This window comes from Mauremys reevesii, linkage group 2 (genome assembly GCF_016161935.1).
Source record: "Mauremys reevesii isolate NIE-2019 linkage group 2, ASM1616193v1, whole genome shotgun sequence".
Taxonomy (NCBI): domain Eukaryota; kingdom Metazoa; phylum Chordata; order Testudines; family Geoemydidae; genus Mauremys; species Mauremys reevesii.
The window spans coordinates 55379804-55404324 of record NC_052624.1 but is presented as its reverse complement, the minus strand read 5'-3'; the positions used below and the strand labels follow the sequence as shown (position 1 = coordinate 55404324).

At 43.0% G+C, this 24521-nt stretch overlaps 1 protein-coding gene and 1 long non-coding RNA gene across 12 annotated transcripts in view; one reads left to right on the top strand and one right to left on the bottom strand.

Annotated features, from left to right (window-relative positions):
• The window catches only part of LRRC72 (leucine rich repeat containing 72), a 47615-nt gene that overhangs the window by 17727 nt on the left and 5367 nt on the right, over positions 1-24521 (bottom strand). For 4 of the 11 annotated variants that reach the window (XR_005594043.1, XM_039524459.1, XM_039524453.1 and 1 more), the window contains 4 exons: positions 14143-14232; positions 12796-12865; positions 8924-9005; positions 5511-5624 (listed from right to left, as the gene is read on the bottom strand). Coding sequence is in view for 10 of the 11 variants with exons in the window: in XM_039524459.1 (XP_039380393.1) it covers positions 5511-5624; positions 8924-9005; positions 12796-12865; positions 14143-14232 (356 nt within the window). In the remaining variant the exon portion in view is untranslated. Of the gene's footprint in view, positions 1-5510; positions 5625-8923; positions 9006-12795; positions 12866-13231; positions 13302-14142; positions 14233-20973; positions 21035-24521 lie in introns of all 11 variants that reach the window. The other 7 variants (XM_039524456.1, XM_039524455.1, XM_039524457.1 and 4 more) reach the window with 4 other exon arrangements.
• LOC120397865 lies at positions 1650-24495 on the top strand. The gene is made up of 3 exons (XR_005594051.1): positions 1650-1715; positions 15632-15779; positions 24272-24495. It is a non-coding gene; the product is annotated as an uncharacterized LOC120397865 (long non-coding RNA).

Genomic DNA, 24521 nt, shown 5'->3' with positions numbered 1-24521 from the left:
TACAGAACCTGAACCACCAAAAAGGAAAATCAACCTTCTTCTGGTGGCATCTGACTAAGATAATGAAAATGAACATGCATCGGTCCACACTGCTTTGGATTGTTATCGATCAGAACCCGTCATCAGCATGGATGCATGTCCCCTGGAATGTTGGTTGAAGCATGAAGGGACATATGAATCTTTAGCGCATCTGTCCTGTAAATATTTTGCAACATTGGTTCAACAGTGCCATGTGAATGCCTGTTCTCACTTTCAGGTGACATTGTAAACAAGAAACAGGCAGCATTATCTTCTGCAAATGTAAACAAGCTTGTTTGTCTGAGCTATTGGCTGACCAAGAAGTAGGACTGAGTGGACTTGCAGGCTCTAAAATTTTACATTGTTTTATTTTTAATACAGTTTTTTTTATATAATTCTACATTTGTAAGTTCAACTTTCATGATAAAGAGATTGCACTGCAGTACTTGTATTAGGTGAATTAGAAAATACTATTTATTTTGTTTTTATACAGTTCAAATTACTTGTAATCAAAAATAAATATAAAGTGAGAACTGTACACTTTGTGTTCTGTGTTGTAATTGAAATCAATATATTTGAAAATGTAGAAAACATCCAAAATATTTAAATAAATGGTATCCAGTTATTATTTAGCAGTGCGGTTAATCACGATTAATTTTTTTAATCACTTGACTGCCCTAGTGGAAACCCAATCAATCACAGTCTCCTCCAGCCTCAACCTTAATAAAACCTGTAACAATGGGTTTTATACAGGTGCGCAATGTCACAAGCACAAACACAGAAAAAACCCCAGCCAGATAAACACAAAACACGTGAACAGAATTTGTGATCTGTACCTAGGCTGGCATGTAACATCATGCAAGGTTAAATTAGTTTTACTGAAAGGTGGCCCACAGCAGCTGCACAAGTGAGACATCATCTTCTGTCTGGCACCCAGATGGATTTGTAGACAACTCCAACGAGCCTTGAGCCTACCAAATGCTGCAGCTGCTGAACTTGAAATTGAATTCCTTTTTTTCCAGAGCCACTTACATCAGGGTATGGTCTCATCAGCCAAAGCAGGTGTGCGTATGCAGGACCCCCAAAATAATAGTTGGCACAGATACCCCATTCATAACATTTCCAGGGACTAAGGTCCCTGCTTTCCCCTTCAGGTACAAACCAGATCTCTTCAGCCTAATGTCACAAATGTTTCCTATACTTTCCATATTGGTGTTGAAGAACTTGCCTCTGTGGTCCACCAAGTCTTGCATAACAGTGGAATATTACCCTCTGCAGTCCTCATCCTCATTTGCCCCTTCTGGTGGGTGAACTATGAGCACCAGTGCCATTGATGGTCCCAGCACAGAATGGGAACCCCGTCCTCTGAAAACTAGCTATTATTTCAGGCATGTTTCTTATGCCAACCACCAGAGGTAAAGACAGTGCTAATGACCTCACAAACCTCAACTACCATGAACCCAACAGTTAAGTTTCCAACTTCAAAGTGATTTGCTAGAGACCTGTAGCTGTCCGGGATAGTGTAGCTGTCTGGATAGGGCAATAGTGACACACATTTGTATCATTATGACTCCCTCAATTGAGTGTTCTGGTGGTGGAGGGTTGGTGCAAGCTCCTCACATAGCTCTATGAAGAAGACCTGGAGCCACTGCTGCGTTGTCCCAAGTCTGCAAAACGATGTGATCCAACCACACCATGTGAGTTTTCCTATACCAGAAGTGACAATAAACCAAAGGGTATTCCATGGCAATAGCAGCTTTCATCAGATCTGTCCAGCCTGCCATAAATCAACTGCCCTCATTCCTCATGGCCTGTTGTCTTCAGTGAGTCAGAAAATGCTGTCAAAAGGCTATCCAGTGTCTCAGTGAGTGCCTATCTCACTGCATAAACATTTCTCTTGCAATAAAGAGCAAGAGTAGGACCAGCTCATCCAATGAATCCATGACTTCCATCCAGTTCTGCAAGGATAGAAGTCAGGGGCCACATAATCTGGAAGTGCCATTGGCACACATGGGAAAGCGGGGAAAATTGTTTTCTGTGCAGGTGTCCAGGAAAATACTATATTCCAGTCCAACAACACACCACACATCAGTTCTTAAAGTGTTTCTGTATGTCACAAAGAACCTTGGGATATGAACCCTGAAATGGTAGTGCTAAACCCCTGTACCTAGAGCAGCAGTATGAATGCAGGTACATATTGTTGTACAATGTCCAGCACAGCAAATGTGGACTTTCGGGGCAGATTTGCCTGGCTCACGCCTGCATGAATACAATCCAGCACTCAGGTATGCACATCAGTGTAGATATACCCTAAGGCTGAAACAACTCCTGTGGATTATGCAACTTCAGTGGTTATGGAGAGAAAGGATAAGGATAAAGATAAGGTTATGGAAAGAGGGATAAGATATTGAAGCAAACAGTTTAGTGAGATTCATAAAGGATTATTCACTTAACTGAATAAACACAGAATCTCTCTGTGTAGAATATCAGATATTCTACACAGGTTAGAAAGTTATAAGATGTCAATCCTTCTTCCTCAGGGCATAAAGCAATTGTCAGACAGGACTGGTGAAGAGACACTCTCTTATGTTATAGAAAGATGTTACTGGCCAGTTGTGTTTTGGGGGCCCATTGACATAGGCAGGATATGGGAATGGATAATTGGTCTTCTCCATGCTGGAAATGGCTGTTTAAAATATCGGGGGGGGGGGGGAGGAGAGCTCTGTGAAATATCTGCATTCTTCTTATGCTCCCGGTAGGGTGATTTTTAGATCAGATTTTTTTTTTAAATCACTGCATCTAATTGTATTAGGAGAACCACAAGATGGCAGTAATAGAAAGAGTTCCATTCTTACTGCTGCAGAGTTCAGTCAGTACATTCTAAAACATTATATATAGCTCATAAGCCTACACTAGTGAATAAAATGAATGCTACTGTTTGGGAGAAATAGGTCTTTAGGAAGGGAATCTTAGAAGAACCTAATCCTTAGGAAAATTTGGTTTCGTTTTCGATTTGATGTAATATCATTTTGGAATGGAGTGGGGCTTCAGAAAGGGAGATTTTCAAATGCACAAATGACAGCTAAGTACCTAATTCCCATTTACAAAAGACACTTAGGCACCTCCCTCACCACTGAGCCACCAATATGGTCCCTCTGGGTCCTGTCATCTTGTTTGAGAACAGCTGTCAGTTCCAAAAATAAATCTCTCTAGGTGCTCTGTCCATCAGCATGGTAGCATTGTATAAGAGATTTAGGTTCAGTTCCTTGGCTCCACCACACAATTTCGTTGTGGCCACAGGCCTTTAATCTCTGTGGTTCAGTTCCCCATCCATAAATTAGGGATAATACTTTCTTTTTCCCCATTCTTGTCTATCTTGTTCATTTAGAATGTAGCACAATGGGAAACTTATCTTGGCTGGAGCCTATAGGCCTATAGAAAAGAAGAAGAACCACCTAGTTAGAAGTAGCAGCAGGGTACTGTTGAGGACTCATATTTATGGAACTTATTGCCTCTTGCTGTTTGCAAGAACCTGAGTCTGGTGATCTTCCGGCACAGTGAAAGGTGCATTTATTAAGTCAGTCTTTTTCACTGAGCCCAGGCCAGATTGTGGCTTGGCCTGGCACAGGAGAACCCTGGAGGGAACACAAAGAGTTTGTATGCCAAAAAGATGGGGTGGGGATGAACTGAGGCCATGACCATGCCCTCTACTGCACATGCTGCATCCCCTGAAAGCGTGCACTAGCAAGAAAGCCAGCCTGTGAACTTCAGGAGGTACAGTTTTTTCCATGAACTCCTGCTGCAGCAGGGCTGCTGCATACCATGTCCAATGTAGGGCAGTGTCTAAAAGCCCTAAAGGAGGGAAGTAGGATACTTTGGTAACTGATGTGGCTATAAACAATAACAGTTTATTAGGCTGCTCAAATAATAATCCCCCCATGGATGCTTAATATTAAATTGATGTTATATGTTATATGTCCAGATGTTACACTGAAGGGTGCTGAGTACATTTTATTTTTAATTGGACTATCCAACAATAAAATAGAACCATCTAGCAATAATAGGTATCTTCTTATTCCTAAAGTAATCTTTAGGAATAAGAATAATATTTGATAAAGGATAGCCACAGAATCTGGCTAATTCACACTAAAGGCTGGTAGGCTCAGTTCAAATTTCTGAACGCTGCCAATTAGCAAGTAACCAAACCAATATTATTTATGAAGTAAAGATACTGCTTAAAAATGTACACTTGTTCATTTGTTTGACAGTCATTTTCTTCTAATGTGATAATGAAGGGTAGTATACTGTATTTCATTAAAATAATAGTCTTCGTAATATAAGACCCCTTTATAACCTTAATATAAATTCTTGACTGAAAGGAATTGCCAATTTCTTGTATGGGTTATAAAGTCCAGTGAGTATATACTGTATAGTGCAATAATATGTTCCCCTATAAAATGGACTTTTTTCCTGAATCCATAAATGAGAATAAAATTTTGTATCAGAGCAAATTGGAGTGTTCTATCTTTTATTTTTATTTGCTAGTGGTTGGACCAATGGGAACTACATTACCATGTCATTATAACTGATGTATGCATCAGTTCAGCATTAGAACCCTGCTTTGAATTCTTGCTATTACTGTTTGTTTCACAATACTGTGAAGCAAACTGTTTGTGCTTGTTGAAGCTCCCTGTTAATTGCTTTCGCTGTAACACTAAATCCGAGTGACAGGACCACTGAGAAATGGGATGTCTGTCCAAACTTTGTCTAATCATTTCAAACAACTTCATTTTTAGAGGTCTATTTTTAGATTTTACACATAATGGAATAACTTACAATAATTTGACTGGTATGTTGTCTTTATAACACTTGACTTGTTTTTCAGTTCTTGGCTCAGTTTCAGGTTCAATTTAAAAATGTACTTTTCAAGCCATCTTTTTATTTCTTGCCATCAAACATCCAGGTTTTTGAATGCATAAGCTAGGGGCTGATGATATTATACACCTCCATTAATTATGTTACTAAGACATGAAATTAGTTTCCTGTTTCTTAAAGTTCTGAGAGCTTGGTATGATCTATGAGCACATTCCTTTAGGAAAGATGGAGAAAGATTGCTTATACTTTCATTTTCAATAGGTTAATAGCATATAATCCTACTTCCCTTGAGGCTACTTCACACAGTACAACTTAGTGGCGCCAGCACTGTCTTGTTCATGTTAATTTGAAATTTCAGAGACTACAGTTATTTCATTTACCACTTACTCTACACAGTAATCAAAATGCCTACACTAGTTAAACAGATATTGGAATGCTTAATTTAAAAAAAATATTATTATTGTATGTGAGAATCCATTTACTCTGGAGAAAAGAGGAGGAAAATAACTTGGACATCTGAATGATTTAGTTCTATTCCTACTTACAAAAATGTCTGTTTTTCCCTAATTTCCAATGTTACTGATTGCAGCTATGCATAATAAAAAGTGATACATTACTGAGGGTCTGCAGACTTATCATTCCCTTTAATTCCTTCACTGTTGTGTCAAGGTTTTTCAGCTGGTTGTTGTGAAGCAGCAAGATCTGCAATGCATGCAAATGTTTCAGAGCACCTGAAATAAAATGTATTATTATAAATGATTCTCACCATAGTTGACTACCTTGACTTGCTAATTTGTTTAGCTATGCTACACATTTAGTTTGCCATCCTAATTATCCATCCACTCCCACCACTACATACAACACTTCTCATGCTGACTATACTCATCCTCTGTTTCAGCAACTCTACTTCTTGTCTTTCCTCCTCCTCTACCTCATCACAGAAATTTTGCATCTCTTATTTCCTCTTTTCTAATCACAGCATTTGCATCTTCATCTCTTTCTTTCCCATCCCTGCTCCCCTACTTCTCTCCCTAACCTCACCTCCAAAAATCTACATCCAACCTGTACTGCCTCCTCCTTCCCCTGATAACCACAACGATCTTGGATCATCTATCATCCCCATCCTATCATACCGGTTTCACCCTTCCCAATTACCACCTCTGCCTCACAGGCTCCATATTAACCAGTTTAAACTCCATTCCCTCTGGAACATTAGCTCCACCTCAAATAACCTTACATTAAAAAAAAAGTCACCACCAGTCACTCACTTGCCTACTCAGATTATGTCACTCCCCTCACTAGGGTTTCCAGATGTCCAATTTTTTATTGGAACACCCAGTCGAAAAGGGACCCTGGCGGCTCTGCTCAGCACCATTGACCAGGCCATTAAAAGTGCAGTTGGTGCGAGGCTGGAAGGCTCCCTACCTGGCTCTGCCTGGCTCCCAGAAGTGGCGACGTGTCCCTTGGCTCCTAGGCGGAGGCACGGTTAGGCGGCGCTGCACGCTGCCCCCTTCCCAAGCACCAGCTCCACAGCTCCCATTGACTGGGAACTGCAGCCAATGGGAGCTACGGGGGTGGGGCCTGTGGGCAGAGGCAGCGCACAGAGCCACCTGGCCATGACTCTGCCTAGGAGCCGGACATGCCAGCCGCTTCTGGGGAGCCACCCAGAGCCTGCACCCCCTCCCACACTCCAACCCCCTTCCCTAGCCTGGAACCCCCTCCTGTACCCCAAAACTCTCATCCCAGGCCTCGTCCCAGAGCCCAAACCCCCAGCTGGAGCCCTCACTTCCTGCACCCCAACCCTCTGCCCCAGCCTGGAGCCCCCTCCGGCAACCTGAACCCCTTATTTCCAGCCCCACCCCCTCCCACAACCCAAACCCCTTCCTCAGCCCAGAGCCCCCTCCCACACTACAAACCCCTCGACTCCAGCCCAGAGCCCCCTCCTGCACCCCAAACCACTCAGACCCGGTCCCACCCCAGAGCCCACACCCCCAGCTTGAGCCCTCACCCCCTCCCGCACCTTAACCCCCTGCCCCAGCCCGGAGCCTCCTCCTGTACCCTGAACCCCTCATTTCTGGCCCCACGCCAGAGCCCACACCCCCATCCAGAGCCCTCACCCCCTCCCACACTCCAGCACCCCACCCCAGCCCAGTGAAAATGAGCAAATGAGTGAGGGTGGGGGACAGTGAGCAACAGAGGGGGAGATGGAGTGAGCAGGAGTGGGGCCTCGTAGAAGGGGTGGGGTAGGGTGGGGCTTCAGGGAAGGGGCAGGAACAGGGCAAGGTTGTTCGGTTTTGTGTGATTAGAAAGTTGGCAACCTTACCCCTCACCCATTTTGTTTTGCCAGTGAAGCCAGCCTTGCTGTTTCTTTCTCCCACATCTTGTTACCTTCTTCCATACTGCCCCCTATGCTTGGAATAACCTCCCATTCCCTTCTTAAAGATTCACATTTCCCATAAGTCTCAAAGACACTAACCAATGTCATTTAACTTCCTTCTCCAATCTAACATTATATAAAGAGAGAGATAAAATATTAACATGAACAATTTTTTTAAATACTAAGGGACAGATTCTGTGACAAAACTAAAATAAAAGTCCTTGAGAGATAAAGATGGAGCTTCACAAGAAGCCAGTTTTGCGGAGTAACTTCACAGAGTACAATTGTACTTGAAATGTAAGTGACAATTATACTGGTAGGAAAATTGCAGAGCCTTTGCAGACATACTACACATGAGACAATCTATTACTTTACTATCCTTTAGTTTCATGGTATGTCTGTCAGTCTTGCTAATCAGTTTACTATCATATACATTTATATGGTTTCCAAAGGGTACTTTTAATTAATTATGAATTGTCTGACCAGCAAATCTTGCATATTCATTTGAATAAGAGAACTTGCCACAGTAGATCTGAAATGTATTTCAACGGCATGATTTTTTCCACCAAAATGGTGTACTATGCTTCCAGAATCAATATATTTTCAGTTCACTTTAAACAAAAAATATAAATGCAGTCTTACTAAATTAGTATTGTTTATTTCAATCTACTTATCATCAAGTGGCCTCCTCCAAGCACCCCCTTGTGGCCTCAGGGCAGCCCTGCAAGAAGCCCCTCACCTCAGTTTCCAATCTTGGTTCCTCAGTAAACTCAAAAAGAGTCTTTTACAAATCTAATAACAACAGCCCTCTTCAGAGTCTGGTTTAACTTAAAATTCAAAAAATAAACACAAAAATCTTCCCTCCAGCCTTAAGCTGGGCACAGCCCGCAAACTCCCCTGGTGTCGTGTCGTGCCTGGTCTTGCCTCATCTCAGACCAGGCCGCCTTCCCTCTATGTATCGCTCTGCTGCCCATTATGGGGGAGTCAGCTCCTCCATATCCAGCTGGTTCTAATTAAATCTCATACATAATCCCAGGTGTGGCAGGGAGGACTAATTGTATGGGGTTGGCCAGCTCCATGCCTCTGGCCCTTACAGGGCAAGACACCCCACTACACTACTGTTTACATTTTAAAATAGCCAATTAATAACAAAAGTTACAGAGTAAGGGGCAAATTTATCCCTGACTGAAGTAGATGCAATGAAGCTGCACCCACTTACGTCATGGTTGAATCTGACCCTAAATATCACTATATAACAATTCAAGTGTAGTGTAATAAATCATGTTCCTAAAACATCATTTTTGTGCACAGACACTCCCCAGGTTACCCAAGACCCGACTTACGCAAATTCGCACTTACGGAAAAAGTTCCATAAGCCAGAAATAGGATTTTCAAGTTGCAGAAATTTTTGCGTAACGTACAGGTATATGTTTCTGACTTACGCAAAATTTGAGTTACGCAAGGCTTTCCGGAACGGAACAATTGTGTAAGTCGGGGGGCGTCTGTATGCTGTTATAAACTGTGGGATGTTATTTTCAGCTACTATCGGTCAGTCACTGACTACAGACCACCTAAATCAAACTCACTTAGCTTGCTGATACACAGAAAAAAACTTCACATTTTTGCTCTAAAGTTTAAAATGTAAGACAATACCTGCTATATCTATGAGCTCATTATTGTTGAGGTAGAGTTCTGTCAAGCGATAATTATTGATCAAGAATGTTAGCTTCTGGATCTGAAATATGAGAATCAGGGAAATAGGTACCTGTCAGTCAAATTTTAATTTTGGAGAACTATATATTAATATATAGTATATTTTTAAAGAAGTATTTGTTCTTGTTTCAGTGAAAATGGTCCCTTGTTTTAGGACTTCTTTGAGAGCTGAAAACTTGTCAATAATATTAATTATGTGTGATAAATACATATAGAATAACCTTATAGAAAATTCTTATAGAACCTTCTGACTCCGTGATTTAGATTTTGTATTTTGGAACACATTTTCACTGAAAATTACTGGTGTTCAATTAAACTTTCCTAGCTATCGAGAAGTTTTGTTCAGCTGAAATATTTGTATTGTGAGAAGAATCTCCTCTCATAATATATAACATTTCTGTGTTGATTTAAGAATACTCTCAAAGGTAATATCCTTAGAATAAACTCAACATCCAAATTAAAAATTACACCAGCACCAACTGATCTGAGGGAGCATGTATTTGTTCTAGGTTTCCTGAAAACATTTGAAGTTTAGTTAGGCTTCCAAACCCAAACAGATTATAATTATAGCAAAACCTGTATGTATAGCAACCTCGAGAGTCAACTGTGTTATCCTCTGATGAAATCTTAGTCTATGAGAATTCTTATTTTTTCCATATAAGTAGGGGCCTACTTAAATCACAGAGAATCACACATTTTTTGCAGGTTGGTCACAGTATAAATGCCAAATTTGCTACTTATGCTGTAACCAACTCATGAAAAATGTATGATTTTTCCACAGCATTTCTCAAACTGGTGGGGTCACAAGCCTATTGTAGGGGTGTCACGGTATTGCCACCCTTACTCCTGCACTGCCTTCAGAGAAGGGCAGCCAGAGACCGGCGGCTGCTCTGAAGGCAGAGTGGTGGCTGCTGGCTGGGTGCCCAGCTCTGAAGGCAACACCATCGCCAGCAGCATTTTAGAACTAAGGGTAGCATGGTATGGTATTGCCACCCTTATTTCTTTGCTGCTGTTGGCAGCAGCACCCCTTCTTGTCAACTGTTGAGAATAGCCCACTTCCACCTTAATTGAATTGGCTCATTAGCACTGACCCCCCACTTGGTAAGGCAATTCCCATCTTTTCATGTGCTGTGTATTTACAGCTGCCTCTGTATTTTCCACTCCATGCATCTGATGAAGTGGGTTTTAGCCCACGAAAGCTTATGCCCAAATAAATTTGTTAGTCTCTAAAGTGCCACAAGTACTCCTCGTTGTTTTTAATTTAGTCTTTGTTACTGTTTAGGTTTGAAGATGGGGAATATGGATAAATGGGTCTGATTTTTGTCTTGTTGATCAGCAGGTTAAATATTGCTTGGTAATCAAGAAGTCCTATCTTCTCACACTTCATGTCCTTCAGAAATGTTCAGCAATGCCATGAACTAGTTCCGCTCATTTATGTCTCCATCATTAAAAGTTTTTAAACATTTGAATAACTACAAGTCTTTCAACAGAGTTGACATGAGATGGTTTATAATTAATGTTGGCTTGAGGCAGCAGAAATCCACACACTCCTAAGTTATGTGGAATGTATACTAATTTTTCTTCACAAAACTGCATACTTATCTTAGCAAGTACTGCTGCACACAGAGTCCTCAGATACTGAGCACATTGAGAAATCATGTGAACTACAGAACAGTAACTTATAAATAAGTTTTAAATGTTTTAAACTACTATGAGTTATCAATTTTTCAGTACAAATTGATAGTTATTTTCATTTTTTTAAAGATCAGTGAATAAATGTGCAGATTTGCACTTGGTAAGAGCAAGGAAGAGCTGGTTTTGTTGCCAATTAGCCGATTTTTGAAATATTTTGGTTTTGGGTGTTATACTTTGCATTTATATCAGACCTTCCATCTGAGGGTCCTGAGTACTTTACAAAATTGCCTCAAAGCCCATATGGTATACACTAAGTAGTATAATCTTCATTATACCACCCCTAGGACACAAGTAGTTAAGCACCTAAACCTCAGACTTAGGTGCCTAAAGCTCAAGTTTAGGTGATTAAAACCCAGTTTTGCCTCCACTTCAAGCCACAAAGCTCCCACTGTACACTGTAGGTGCCTAAACTCACTAGTGCCTACATTTTTAAGGTAAAAGTTCCCTGGTTTCAGAAATTTCTGCCTCTGGGCACACTCACTGCTTCCTCCCTCTAGGCATCCAGACGCCTGTCTTCCATCTAAGCCCCAGAGTAGTTCACAAACTAGGGAAATAAAGGCCTTCAGGGAAAGACAGACGTAAGTCGCATGCGAGGCATGATCTGTTAGGTGGCCTCTGAGCACACCTACTGGAGCCAGTCTCATTCAAAATTCAGGAGGAGGATGTGGTGGTAAAAAACACCTTATAGCTTTTAGCCCATTGGTTAGAACAGTCACCTGGGATGTGGGAGACCCAGCTTCAATTCCACCCAGCCTCTGTCAGAGGAGGAGAAAGGATTTGAACATCGGTCTCTCTATGGTCCAATGCATTTTTAAGTATTTATCCACAGTGGAACTGTCACTGAGCCAGAGAGAGAAAGAATGACTGTGTAATCCAGTGGTTAGGGCACCAAGATAGGAGACCCAGGCTCCAGTCCCGCTGCTCCAATCACCCTTTAATTATTTATCCAGAAGAAAACAGCTTCAATTGTAGAGACTGAGGAAGCCCCACATCAGAATGTCCCATAGCACAGTGATTAGAGCACTCTCCTGAGAAGCAGGGGACCCCTGTTCAAATCCTTTCTCCCACTCAGGGGAGGGGAAAAATTGAACCTTGGTCTCCTACATCCCAAAGTCAGCTTTATGGATCACAGCATTGTTCCTGTGATTTTTCTAGGCATGTAAAAGTTAGGTACCATGACACTCAGTGTCACAAACCTAAGTCCCTTCATGGCTGCCACCCTAAGTGACTGACTTAGGGTCACACAGTGAGTCAATGAGCTGGAAACAAAACACAGGTAAACTTACAGTAACTGAGGGTCTTGCTCTTAGTCTTTTGTTCTTACAAGCAACTGATTTAGGGAGAGATTGTGGCCTGTCCAGCACGCTGGCGCAAGGCACCCCCTTATTTCCTTATACCACCACTTTCTGCACACATGGGGAAGCAGGCTCCAAAGAGCTGCTATATCTCCCCTTTGTAGAGATAGATAGGAGGGCGGGGTGGGCAGAATCTCAACTCTACTGCCGTCCCCAAAGTGTCTACCAGGATAGTTACCCTTGTTTGTCGGAGAGCATATACTGGGGCAGGTATAGACCTGTTACAGTTTACTCCCTCCCTGAAACAGCAGGGAGATTGACAGTGAAACTGTGCCTCAGAGTCATAATAAATTTTCCCCTGAGGGTGCTCTAGGAGCAGCAAAACAATTTACTGCCTTCTGGTAAGGTCAGAAACTGACAATCTTAGGTATATTAGCAAACACATTTTTCAGTACCTTAATTCTGGAAGGTCTTTGATTTGGAAAATAGATCAGATCTTTCTAAAATCTCTCTATTTTTATAACTCTGGTAGAGATACTTAACCCTTTCGATGAACTAAATATGAATATAATTCATTATTATTTTAAAGGGGAAAATGTCAACTTATACTCTAATATGTATATCAAAACAGGTTTCTTAAAAATATCACTTAAATTAATTGATTCCTATTTTTGTAAAGAAATGAGAAATAATCTTTTAAAAAAACAACTATATCTACCAATTTTGTAATTTTTAAATGTTTTGTAATAGCAAAAGCACTAGGTAGTAATAAAAAATTATTTTAGGTACCAGTATTCATATTTTAATAAAGTGTCTTATTACCTTATTGTTGTTAAGCCACAAATACCTTAAGATCTGAAATCGTGACAGATTAGGGACTTCTTTTAGTCCCCTGAGAAGAAAAAAAAAGTTGTCCAACTTCAATATTTCATAATTATTCTGTAAATATAATTTAATCTTCAGTCAAATTATACTATACAAACATTATAAAGCAACAATTTAACAGAGCCTTTAATAGAGAAAGACATACAGAATAATATGACTGTGGTAGTGTAGTTATGATCAGTGCTTGGGAATGCAAGCAACCAAAGTAGTAAAGAAAACTCTTTTGTAAAGAAAATAAAATCTTAATTTTCTCCAAATTGAATTCAATTTCTCTGAAGAAAAAAAGTTATTTAAAAAAATTATTATTACAGCAGGAGTCCCAGCTGCTTTGCATTTCAAAGAAATACTGCTTATAACCCTTGAGAATTCTTACATTTGGGAGGCCACCAAGCCAATGGGAAAATTGTTACTGAAGGTGTGGCCTGGAGCTACCAGACATGGCTCTAAAGAGAAAAAGATGGAAAATTGAAACCCAACAAATGGATAGACAAATTTCTGAGCAGACCTGATATTTCTAGGGTTAAACATTACTTCTCTAAATCAAATTCTCATTAAGAATTGGTGTTGTACTCAATATATGTCATGTAATTACCTGGGCTATGTAAACACAGGAGGTTACTCACTCTGTGCAGTAACTGAGGTTCTTTGAGATGTGTGTCCCTATGGGTGCTCCACTTGTAGGTGCAGCAGTGCCCTCTGCACCTGGGATTGGAGATCTTCATCAGCACTGCCTATCGGACCGCACATGCGCACCCCTCCCCATCACACTGTGAGAGGGGCAGATATATACCGCTGTGCAATCCGACCACCCCCCATTTCTTCCCTGCCGCAGAGCATATGTTTTTGACTGCAAAGCAAAGGGGGAGAGGATGGGAAGTGGAGCACCAATAGGGACACACATCTCGAAGAACCTCAGTTACTGCACAGGGTGAATACCTTCTCTTCTTCTTCAAGTGATGTCCCTATGGGTGCACCACTTGTAAGCGACTAGAAAGTAGTGCCCCTAATTGGAAGGCTGGGTCTTTGGAGTGACATTTACTATTGATGATAGGACAGCATGTCCTAGGTCCAGGAGAGCGTCTGCTGCAGCATCGTGCGTAATAACATAGTAATGCAAAAGTGTCTGTTGATGTCCATGTAGCCACTTTGCAAATTTCAGCAATAGGGGCATTGTTGAGAAAAGTTATCAAGGTGGATAATGAATATGTGGAATGTGTTCTGATTGTGGTAGGAGTTTGTCTATTGTGGAGTTTGTAAGATAAATGCATAGACTGCGAGATCCACCTTGAAAGGCGTTGTTTAGGTATGGCTGTGTCTCTGGATCTTTCGATGATGGAGAGGAATAATCGTGGTGGTTTTCTGAAAGGTTTAGTCCTGTCCAAGTAAAAAGATAATGTTAGTCTCACATCTAAGGTGTGTAGAACTGCCTCCTGTTGATTACTGTGAGGCTTCAGGAAGAAACAAGGAAGGTGTATTGGTTGGTTGAGAGGGAAAGATGCTGGAACCTTAGGTAGAAATCTTGGATGTGGGCGTAGTGTAACTTTGTCCTTATAGAACAGTCTGTATGGTGGATATGCCATAAGGGCCATGATTTCACCAACTCGTCGGGCAGAAATGATGGCAACAAGGAAGGCCATTTTCATTGACAGATGCACATAAGAACAAGTTTTCATTGATTCAAACAGGGGTCTAGTCAGAGAACGTAGGATGAGGACAAGGTCCCAGGCAGGGGCTGGGTCTCTTATGTATGGATAAAGATTGTGGACACCCTTCAGAAAACGTTTCCTAAGTGGATGTGTAAAAACAGAATGACCATCTATGGGGCAGTGAAAAGTAATGACTGCTGCCAAGTGTACTCAAATGTGTACAGGGAGACTTTGGCAAACCAGTAAAGTGCCTAAAACCACTATGGCTTATTGTTAAAAAGCAACCTAGTCAGCAAGCTGTAAATTGGCCATTCAGCAAACTCAGCTTGACCAAGGCAGGAGGGGAGGGGGTTTTGGGGTGCCACGGAAGGGCAGCTTGACCCCACGTCCTTCCTGATAAGAATTGTGTTGAAGTTGCTGATACATGCATTTTAAAAGAGTAGGATATGCCCCTGGAATGTCTATTGAGGTCTCAAGGCTGCAAGTTCTGGAATAACCCACACCTGGTTAATCAATAATCAGAAGGAACCTCTTGCTTGATGATTGAAATGCTTACTTAACAAGGTTTCTTTAAGGGACATGTCATTCTATTACTAATGTATAAATAAGGGAACTCATTTGGGGACTTTTCGGGACTGGTCTCTTCCTCTGGATGCATCTTCTGTTCCCCAGCGGCAGATGGGATGCTGCTGTGTCACTCGAAAGCCACACTCAGCTTTGGTAATTATCAAGGATTGGGGGTGTTTTACTAATCTTGTTGCGGACGTGTGTAAGTGCTTGAGACTAGTAAAGTTTAGCTTTAAGTGAAAGCACTCTTGTGTTGTCCTGTTTGTGCCAGCCATCTATCGTTCAGACGGCTGTGTCTCCCCTGATTTATTTCCTGACACCTCCTCGCACAGAGTAAAAGTTACCAAGAGCTCTGGGTTGAAAGAACTGTGGGTAACAAATGGAGCTGGTGGATAATCCCGATACTTTAAGGTGTAGCATGTAGTCCAGGATAAGTGTATGCTACGTCAACTTGGTGGGAGACGCACCAGCATTGAAATCTAGTCCATTTGTGAACCTAAGTGCGTCTAGTTGTGTCACACCTGCTATTCAAAAGTATCTGTTTGACTGCATCCAAACAGGTTATTTCTGAATCCCAGAACCACAGAGGAGCCAGGTTTTGAGGTGCAGCATCTGTGGATTGGGATGGAGGATGCATCCTATGTCCTGTGAAAGGAGCCACGGAATTAGATGGAGAGAGATTGGTTGGCATACCGTCATGTGGAGTAGGTAAGTTGTGGCCATGTTGGCGCTATTAGTATGACATGAGCTTGATCCTCCTGTATCTTGCTAAGTATTTGAAATAGGAGGGGCCGGGGAGGGAAGGCATAAAGGAATGGCATCTTATGTTCTGAGGAATGCATCTCCAAGAGATCCATGTCCCAGTCTCACTCTGGAACAGAATTGAGGGCAGCAGGTGCTGTGCTATGTGGCAAAAAGATCTATGGTAGCAATCCTCATCACTTGAAGATGCGCTGAAGCGCTCACATATCCAGTTTCCACTCCTGATCGTGGGAGAACCTCCTGCTCAATACGTTCACAGTGCTGTTCTGGTGTCTCAGAAGGTATGCTACTGAAATGATCATGTTGTGTTGGATACACCAGTTCCACAATTTGAGTGCCTCTGACCATAAAGAGTGGAACCTCACTCCACCCTACCTATTGGTGTAACACATGCAGGTGAGATTGTCCATCATGACTCTGATGGTCTGAGTGGAGGGAGGAAATGTCAGCAGGCACTGCAGACTGCTGTAGTTCTAGGAGATTAATGTGTGGTTTGGGTTCGGTTAACTACCATCTCCCCTGCACTGTGTGATCATGGAGATGCACTCCCCAACTGATTAGGGAGGTATCAGTTGTTAGGATCGTGGTCAGTGGTGGTTGGAGGAAAGGAACTCCAACATAGGCATTGTTAGGCTGTGTCCACCAAAGTAGTGAGTCCTTGACTCTCATCAGCATGGATAAAAGTTTGTGGAGACTGTGCTTGTGGGGGAGATATAGTGTACGCAGCCATGCCTGAAGACATTGCTTGTGTAGTCTTGCGTGACTGACCACGAAAGTGGCTGCTGCCATGTGGCCTAGGCATGTTCTGGCAGAGATCTGGGGGCAAATCTGTGAATTGGATACCATACATGAGAATCAGTGAGGTGGTGGGAAGGCTCTGGCTTGTATGGCATCCAACTGTGTCCCGATAAATTCCAGTTGTTGAATTGCATTAAAGTGGACTTTTCTAGGTTCACAAGGAAACTCAGCTTCATGAACAGGTCCATTGTTATGTGAACGGCTCACAGAGCGTGGTTTCAGATGCGGCATTGAGAAGACAGTCATCCAAGTATGGAAAGATGACAGCTCCTTGTTTCCTTAGGTAGGCACTGACTACTGCAAGAATCTTGGAGAACACCCATGGACAGTACAAAAGGCAGCACCTTGTACTGGTCATTGCCCATGACAAATCAGAGAAATTGCCTGTGGGCAGGATGTATTGTAATCATAGAATATCAGGGTTGGAAGAGACCTCAGGAGATCATCTAGTCCAACCCCCTGCTCAAAGCAGGACCAATCCCCAAATGGCTCCCTCAAGGATTGAACTCACAACCCTGGGTTTAGCAGGTCAAGACTCAAACCACTGAGCTATCCCTCCCCCTTTAAATGGGCTGAATCTGTTTGTGTTTGTGACTGCAGCAATCTGCTGGAAGAATTGGGGCACAAGCTGAAGAGGACCCTGTGCGACCTTCTGCTGAATTCGCTTTTCCATTCCAGGCCTTCAATCCCAGAGTATGTTCACCACGAAATAATAGTGGATCCAGTGGTTCTTAAGTGACAGAAATCTTATAACTTAAAGTCCTTGTGCAATGCATAGGCATGTTAGCACTCTGGACTGCCCACAAGTCTTAGTTCTCAGAGAGTTCTCAGAGTCTTTTGGCCTTTTAGGGACTCAATAGCAGTGTGTGCTCAGCTCTTTGAGAGTGTTGTTTAGGTAGAGCTATCTGAAACCAGGCTGGGAACCCCTGATGAATAGGTCCAGGGCAGTGAGATCACACCTCCTTTCTTTATGGCTAGACGAGGGGGTGATCCCAACATTTTTCTGTTGTTGTATGGGGCACTGTGTGAAAAAGGTTGAGAACCATTGATCCATAGAACTGAAGCAATGGGGTGGTGCGACTCGAGCAGGCTCAAGCTTTGGTCCCCGCTCCTGGGGTCATGTAGTAATTTTTGTTGTCAGAAGGGGGTCGCAGTGCAATGAAGTTGGGAGAGCCCCTGATATAAATGGTCTCCTTAAATGAGATGCACCAAATGTCAGTAGCATAGAGTCTGACTAGTGTTTTACATCTTCCCCAGAATACATAAGCCATGGTATTGCCCTACTGCCTTCCCAGTCTTCCACCACAAGTCAGGAAGGTGGATTAAATGGGTGAAACTATACTGAAAGCATGTGTGTTGGAGGTCGAGGGCTGAGAACCAGTGCTCCTGTTCCAGTACTGCACTAACAGTTGAGAGGGTAGCCATCTTGAAGCATGCAGTTTGACTAACTTGTTTAGATTGCAGAGGTCCAGGATGGGTTGCCAGCCACCAGATTTCTTCCAGATCAGGAAATAGTGGGAGTAGAAACCCTGTCCCATGTGCTGGGAAGGGACTGGTTCCATGGCTCCCCATTGCAGAAGATGATTTATTTCTCCCCGTAGAATGGAATCGTGAGAGGAGTCCCTGAAAAGGGATGGGGAGAGGAGGTGGTGGGGCAGGATAGTTAAGAAGGAGATGGAGTATCCTTCCTTGATTATCTCTAGAACCTACTTGTCCAAAGTGATGAGTCTCCAAGATGGGAAAAATTGAGCTAGTCAGTTACCAACCTGGTGGAATGTCAAAGATGGTGGGAATGATAGGAAGAGGGGGAGGCTTCTTGGGGCTTCCACCACACCTTCAAAATTGTTGTTTCAGTGGGGAGTGCCTGAGAGGTAGCCCCTTGAGGAGTGGGCTGTCTATGTTTCATAGGAGGCCTTTTGTCTTCGGTGCTGGGTGTCATAATGCTGTTGAGGATTGTACTCCTGTGATTGGGAGTGTCTCTTTGGTGCTGGCATGTAAATTCTGAGAGAGCAAAGTGTAGCTTGGGAGTCTTTAAGGGAGTGCAGACAATCATCCATGCACTCTGAGAATAGCTTCTGGCCCTCAAAAAGTAAGTCTTCTACTGTGGTTTATACCTCCTTAGGAAAACCTGAGAGGTGGAGTCATGATGCACACCTCATGAACTCAGCAGTCATGAAGGATTAGGCAGTGGTGTCTGCATATTCTAACGAGGCTTGTAGGGTTGTACAGGTTAGGAGGTGTCCTTCCAATATTAGGGACTGGAATTGCTCTTTCTTGGTCTCCAGTAGGTCATAGAATCATAGAAGATTAGGGTTGGAAGAGACCTCAGGAGGTCATCTAATCCAACCCCCTGCTCAAAGCAGGGCCAACACCAACTAAATCATTCCAGCCAGGGCTTTGTCAAGCCGGGCCTGAAAAACCTCTAAGGATGGAGATTCCACCACCTCCCTAGGTAACCCATTCCAGTGCTTCACCACCCTTCTAGTGAAATAGTGTTTCCTAATATCCAACTTAGACTTCCCCTACTGCAACTTGAGACCATTGCTCCTTGTTCTGTCATCTGCCACCACTGAGAACAGCCCAGTTCCATCCTCTTTGGAACACCAAGATGTGTGGAGAATATCAAGCAGTTTATGCTGCTGGTCCTTGACTTCCTCCAAAGGAATCTGCAGGGAGTCTGCAATCCTGCAGAATAAGTCTTGAAAATGTCTGAAGTCATCAGCAGATATTGGGGGTGGAGGAGGAAAAATGTAATGTTGGTGGAGCCTCCTCCTCCTGTTCCTCTTCCTTATCTTCCTCTTTACTTGGTATCTGCAGGGATTCAACCAGCGGAGGGCGAGAGACCAATGGAGAAGGAAGAGGTGTAGGTCTCAGGGGGTCCTGAACTGTGCTCTGTACATGGCCCAAGGATCCCAATATGGCCAATGTGGAGGGAGTGTAACATGTGGCTGCATCTCAAGTGGTTCATGTGAAGATTGTGGACCAGATGTAGACTGTGGATAGTGAGGATGAGCAGGTCTGATCTGCCTAGTAGATGAGGGAGCAATGGAGCTCTCCTCTTCCTCCTTCTCATCACTGGGGAAGAGAGGTGCCATTGTCAATGGAAAAAGGGAGGAATGTAATGAGTCTGGAGAGAAGGGTGGAAGTGGGGGGGGGGACAAGTCGAAGGAGTGGAGACTCAGAGATGTTAGAGACCAGCAGGTCTTTAGGGTATCTAAAGTCTTGTGGATGGGGAAAAAACATCGTTAGTGCCAATGTATGATTCGGTGTCAAAGAAAGGGTGTATTCTCCCAAAATGTCTGTAGATAGCGCCAGAGACTTGGTTGGTGCCGATGACTTGGCCGGTTCTGATGACGTGACCAGTGCCAATGATTTCGATAGAGCTGAGGGCTTACTCGGTGCCAATGGCTTCGTCGGTGTCAGAAAGGGCACAGGTGCTAGCAGTTTATAGGTGCAATAGCTCCTGAAGTTGGCCTGTCTTGTTCCCCAGAGCTGGGAAGCGGAGCCAAGGGCTGTAGGTCTGCCCAGTTAGGGTCTTTAGACTATTTCTTCATATTGATACCAGAGGTACTTGAACAGGCCCTGGAGCTGTGCCCCATCAGATGAGGTTGAGGCAACAGATCTTGCCAGGGATGGTGTTCTAGAGGGTGTGCCTCAAAGTGTGAGGAGGGAGCCCATTTCTTTTCATCCAAGCAAGAAAGAGATGACTTTCTCCTCAAGGGATGTGGGGAGTAAGAATTAGAGATGACCTCACAGAGTATGTAGGCCTCTCCGGGGAAGAGTCTGGGCCCAGGTCCAATGCCAGCTGCAGCAATTTCTCCATGAGGAGAAGTTTTAATCTAATGTCCTGGTCTTTTCTGGCTCTGGGTTTCAGGGAAAGGTAGTGAATACACGGTGCGGGGTCACCTGTTACCGGGAAGGTGGAGCCACAAGAAACACACCTCTTAAACACAGGGGATCTGGGCATAAGGATAGAGGAAAAAGGCTTTCTGGTCAGGAAGGGTGGAAAGCAGGGAAAACAGAAACCTAAGCTATGAAATAACTGTAAAAGTAAAGTTAAAACTGTCTGTTACAGCTGTCCCCCTGCTGGATTCCTTTCCCCCCCCCCTTTCTGTTTGTGCTAAGTGGCCGCCCCCCTGGCCCTTGAACTGACCAAAGTCACAGCCTGGCCCTGCTCATGGGGATGGCTTGTGCAGACTGACTGGAGCCATTACTCTGCTCAGGGAGGGGGGCTTCTTGTTCCTTTGTCTAGCTTCTTTGTTCAGACCCGGCTCGATGTAGGGTGCTCTGCCCAGGAATGCAAGACCTAAAGTGGCCAAATAGCTGAGTGTATGAGTCATACCTGTGGCTCAAAAAACTTGCCCAGGCATGTTCTGTGCTCACCTGCAGCCTTCTCTCCTCCCCTGTAACAAGGGGAACCAATCAGAGTTACTGGCGGGAAACTGCCTGAGTTTGCCTTTAAAACTAGACATTTTCTGATCAGACCCCCGGAGAGGTTCCTGCATTGCCACCTGGTCTGATCAGCTAGGGGTCTTTGGGGGGCCCTCTCCCCGCTCTCGTTTGTTTTTGAGCATACCCCCATTTTTAAACTCCCCTCCCACGAACAACGAATTTTGCCTGGAGATCTCCTGATTATTGTAAGCGAATAATAATCTGCGTCCTCTGATGCTAAAACTGCTGTTCCTGTTGCTGCTTTGGGGATTGGTAAGGAAAACCTCTTGCACACTCCCCTTGTTCTAACTGCTGGCTTTCTTCCCCCAGCAGGCAGACCCAAGTTAACTCCGTGGTCTGTGTTCTGTAACTGCTCTGCTTCTAGCTCCGCAGCGCCTTTGCTGCTAGGAATAAACCTGTGCCGCTGCTAAGCTGTGCCTCCCTGGACTCTATCCTGGGCAGCCTACTTGCAGTCGTCCCACTGCTGCAGCCACCACCTTAAACCCCCCCCCTTGGAGCTGTATCCTGGGCACACACACCACTCTGCCCTCTGGAACTACCCCTAGTATAGGGGTGCACCCATTAGGTTAGGGTTAGCCTTTAGTCTAGATAAATTGTAATTTAATTTTGCATAGCTGTGGTTAAGTTAGGTTTAGAAAATTGTTTGCATTGTACTCCGTAAGTTAGGCTTAGAGAATTGTTGTATTGTGTTTTGTTACTTGCTAATTTGTGTAGTGTTGGTTAAGTTAGATCATAGATAAAGACCTTGTTGTGTTCTGTATAATTGTGTTTCTCCCGTTCTTCCCGTGCCCCCCTGCCCCGGGCTTCCCCAGTCACTTACAGCCTGTCTGTTCTCTGTGTCTCCCTGAGTTTAAATCTCCCTCCGCAGCGCCTATGCCTTTGGTCTCTGCTCTAGCATAAAACCCCATTGGTTACCCCTTTTCTCTCTGACACACCTCACATTTTACATTTACACCACTGTAACGCATTTTTACCTAGAGTTGTTGGTTATTTAACACATTTTACCCTTAACTGTTAGTTGGTTATATGCTGCTGTGACACACCCTTTACATAGAAATTGTTAGCTACCTGTTACATTTATACTTCAGTTTTAATTGTTTACCAACTGTATTGTACCCAACTGTGTTGTACCCCACTATTGAAACCCCCTATACTATTTACTAAAAGAAACCCCTCCCCAATTGTCTACCTTAACAAACCCCACACCCCTCACTACTGAATTTTCCGTTTTTGCATTTTTCTTAATAAAGCTTATTTTGCACCCCACCAGTAAAGTAGTTGTCCCCCAAGATCCCCTACCTGCTGGCAGGGTCAAAAACAAAAAAAAATGTTTATAGATAGAAGGAAGAAAGGTGAAGAAGAAAATACTAACTACACTAACAGGTAAGGGACTATCTAGTGAGGTAAGAGGAGAAGCAGGCTCTGCAGTGGATTCCGTCCTAGACCAAAGTCGGTAGAGAAGGAAGTCGGGGTGGTTGGACCACACAGTGATATATCTGCATCCTGCTCACAGCACAAGAAGGGGGAGGGGCACATATGCAGTCCAATGGGCACTGCTGATGAAGATCTCAGATCTCAGGCACAGGTGGCACTCCCGCACCTACAAACAGAGCACCCACAAGGACATCATTCAAAGAAGAAGCTATGATTACTGTTACACTCCTCCTCTCTCCTGCATTCCCTCCTATTTTTTAATTACACTCACTTGATGTGTCTTGTTTTAAATTAGACTGTCAGCTCCTTGGGTCAGGGACTGTCTCTTTTCTATTTATACAGCAACTAGCACAATGGGGCCTTAGGTCACTAGGGTAATATAAATGACAATAAACTTCCATCACCAGAAAACCCGAGTTGAGCTGCCCAATAATTTTTGTAATACTTGCTTCTCCCTCATCTTTCACTGCCATAAAGGATTTTTGTTTCCCCTATGATATTTATCTTAAAATTGATTTTGTAAATGGACTTGACCAAGTTGCAGGATCAGGACCTGTGTTTGGTAAGGAAGCAATAGGATCAGAAATGACTAACATCATATCATCAGTCTAAAGTGCCAATTGATTTGTTTATGAATGAACTGTAAAACTTAGTATCTGATTTTTCTCTAATCTTCCATGCAAACTGCTCCATATCCAGGAAAAAGAGAAGAGGAAAGATGAGACTAGGCACCTCTGCTTAGTCCAGTTTTTAAAAATAATCTGCTTGAAGCATACCCCACCAACTAAGCGTACATCTATACTACGAGCTGGTGTAATTCCCAGCTCAATCCCTGCTCAAGGAGACATACCTGCACTAGCTCTAATCAAGCTAGTGCACTAAAAGTAGGAGTGTAGCCACGATGATGCAAGAGGTTAGCTACTCCGAGTATGTATCTGTCCGAGACCATAAGTATGTACTTGGGGCAGCTAGCTGTTCACACCATCAGAACTAGCAGGTATGTCTCCTTGATCTGGGAATTACACCCCCACTCACAGCACAGGCATACCTTTAATCTGGGTTTATGCGCTTATGCTTCCATTTTTTGAAGCCTAGATAGTCCAATACAGACTCATAGTCCTTTGTTAATTTGGTAAATCGGCCTTCCTTAAAATAATCCATAGACATGATCCTGAAAACACTTACTCACATGCTTTAAGGTGAGTAATCAGTAAGTAGATTATTCGAAGTAGTGAAATAAAAAATGTATTGGATCAGGATCTTCATATTTAGACTACTCTTTTACAGGGCTATTATATGATTCTTTTATATAGTTTTACTGATCAAATCCTGCATTATTTCAGTCCATCAAGCTGAAGTTTCTCTTTACTGTCTCTTAGCAGAGGAATTGTCTTTGCACTTCCTGCACTACTCTTAATTTTATAAACTACATTTTAATTCATTTTCTTCCCTCCCTAATAATATGCTCATTTTAACTATCTTGACTCTTGCTCTGTTCTTTCTGGTACTAAGGCATTTAAATGGCCCCAAGTAGAGATTAATTCCTTTCACATTTTAAAAGAGCCTGTCCCTTTACATATGCCTTCCAGCCTTTGCATGTCTTTTACAAAGTCATCCTTTTTGGCCTCCAGCATTTCTTTCCAGCTTTTGGTGTTCAAAGGTAAATTTTTTCATGTCCCCTTAATAGCACTGGTTTTAAAATATGATTTTCATCTCTAGTTTGACAGATTTTAATAATTAATTTTTCTTCTTAGTTTAGCCAGCAGAACATCATGTCAAGTCAAAAATACGGGGATATCATCTGATATTGAGACTGGCTGAGGTTCAAGGATTGCGTACACTGGAATGGGGAAAACGATCCCTTGCTGAGCATACTGATCATTTCCATATCTGCCATCTGATCTGTTCTTTTTATTCCTGAGCAAAAACTGTTGCAATAGCACTATAGTTACACATTTATCACTCCAAAATCAGGAAACACAACTGGTAAGGTTACATGCAGAC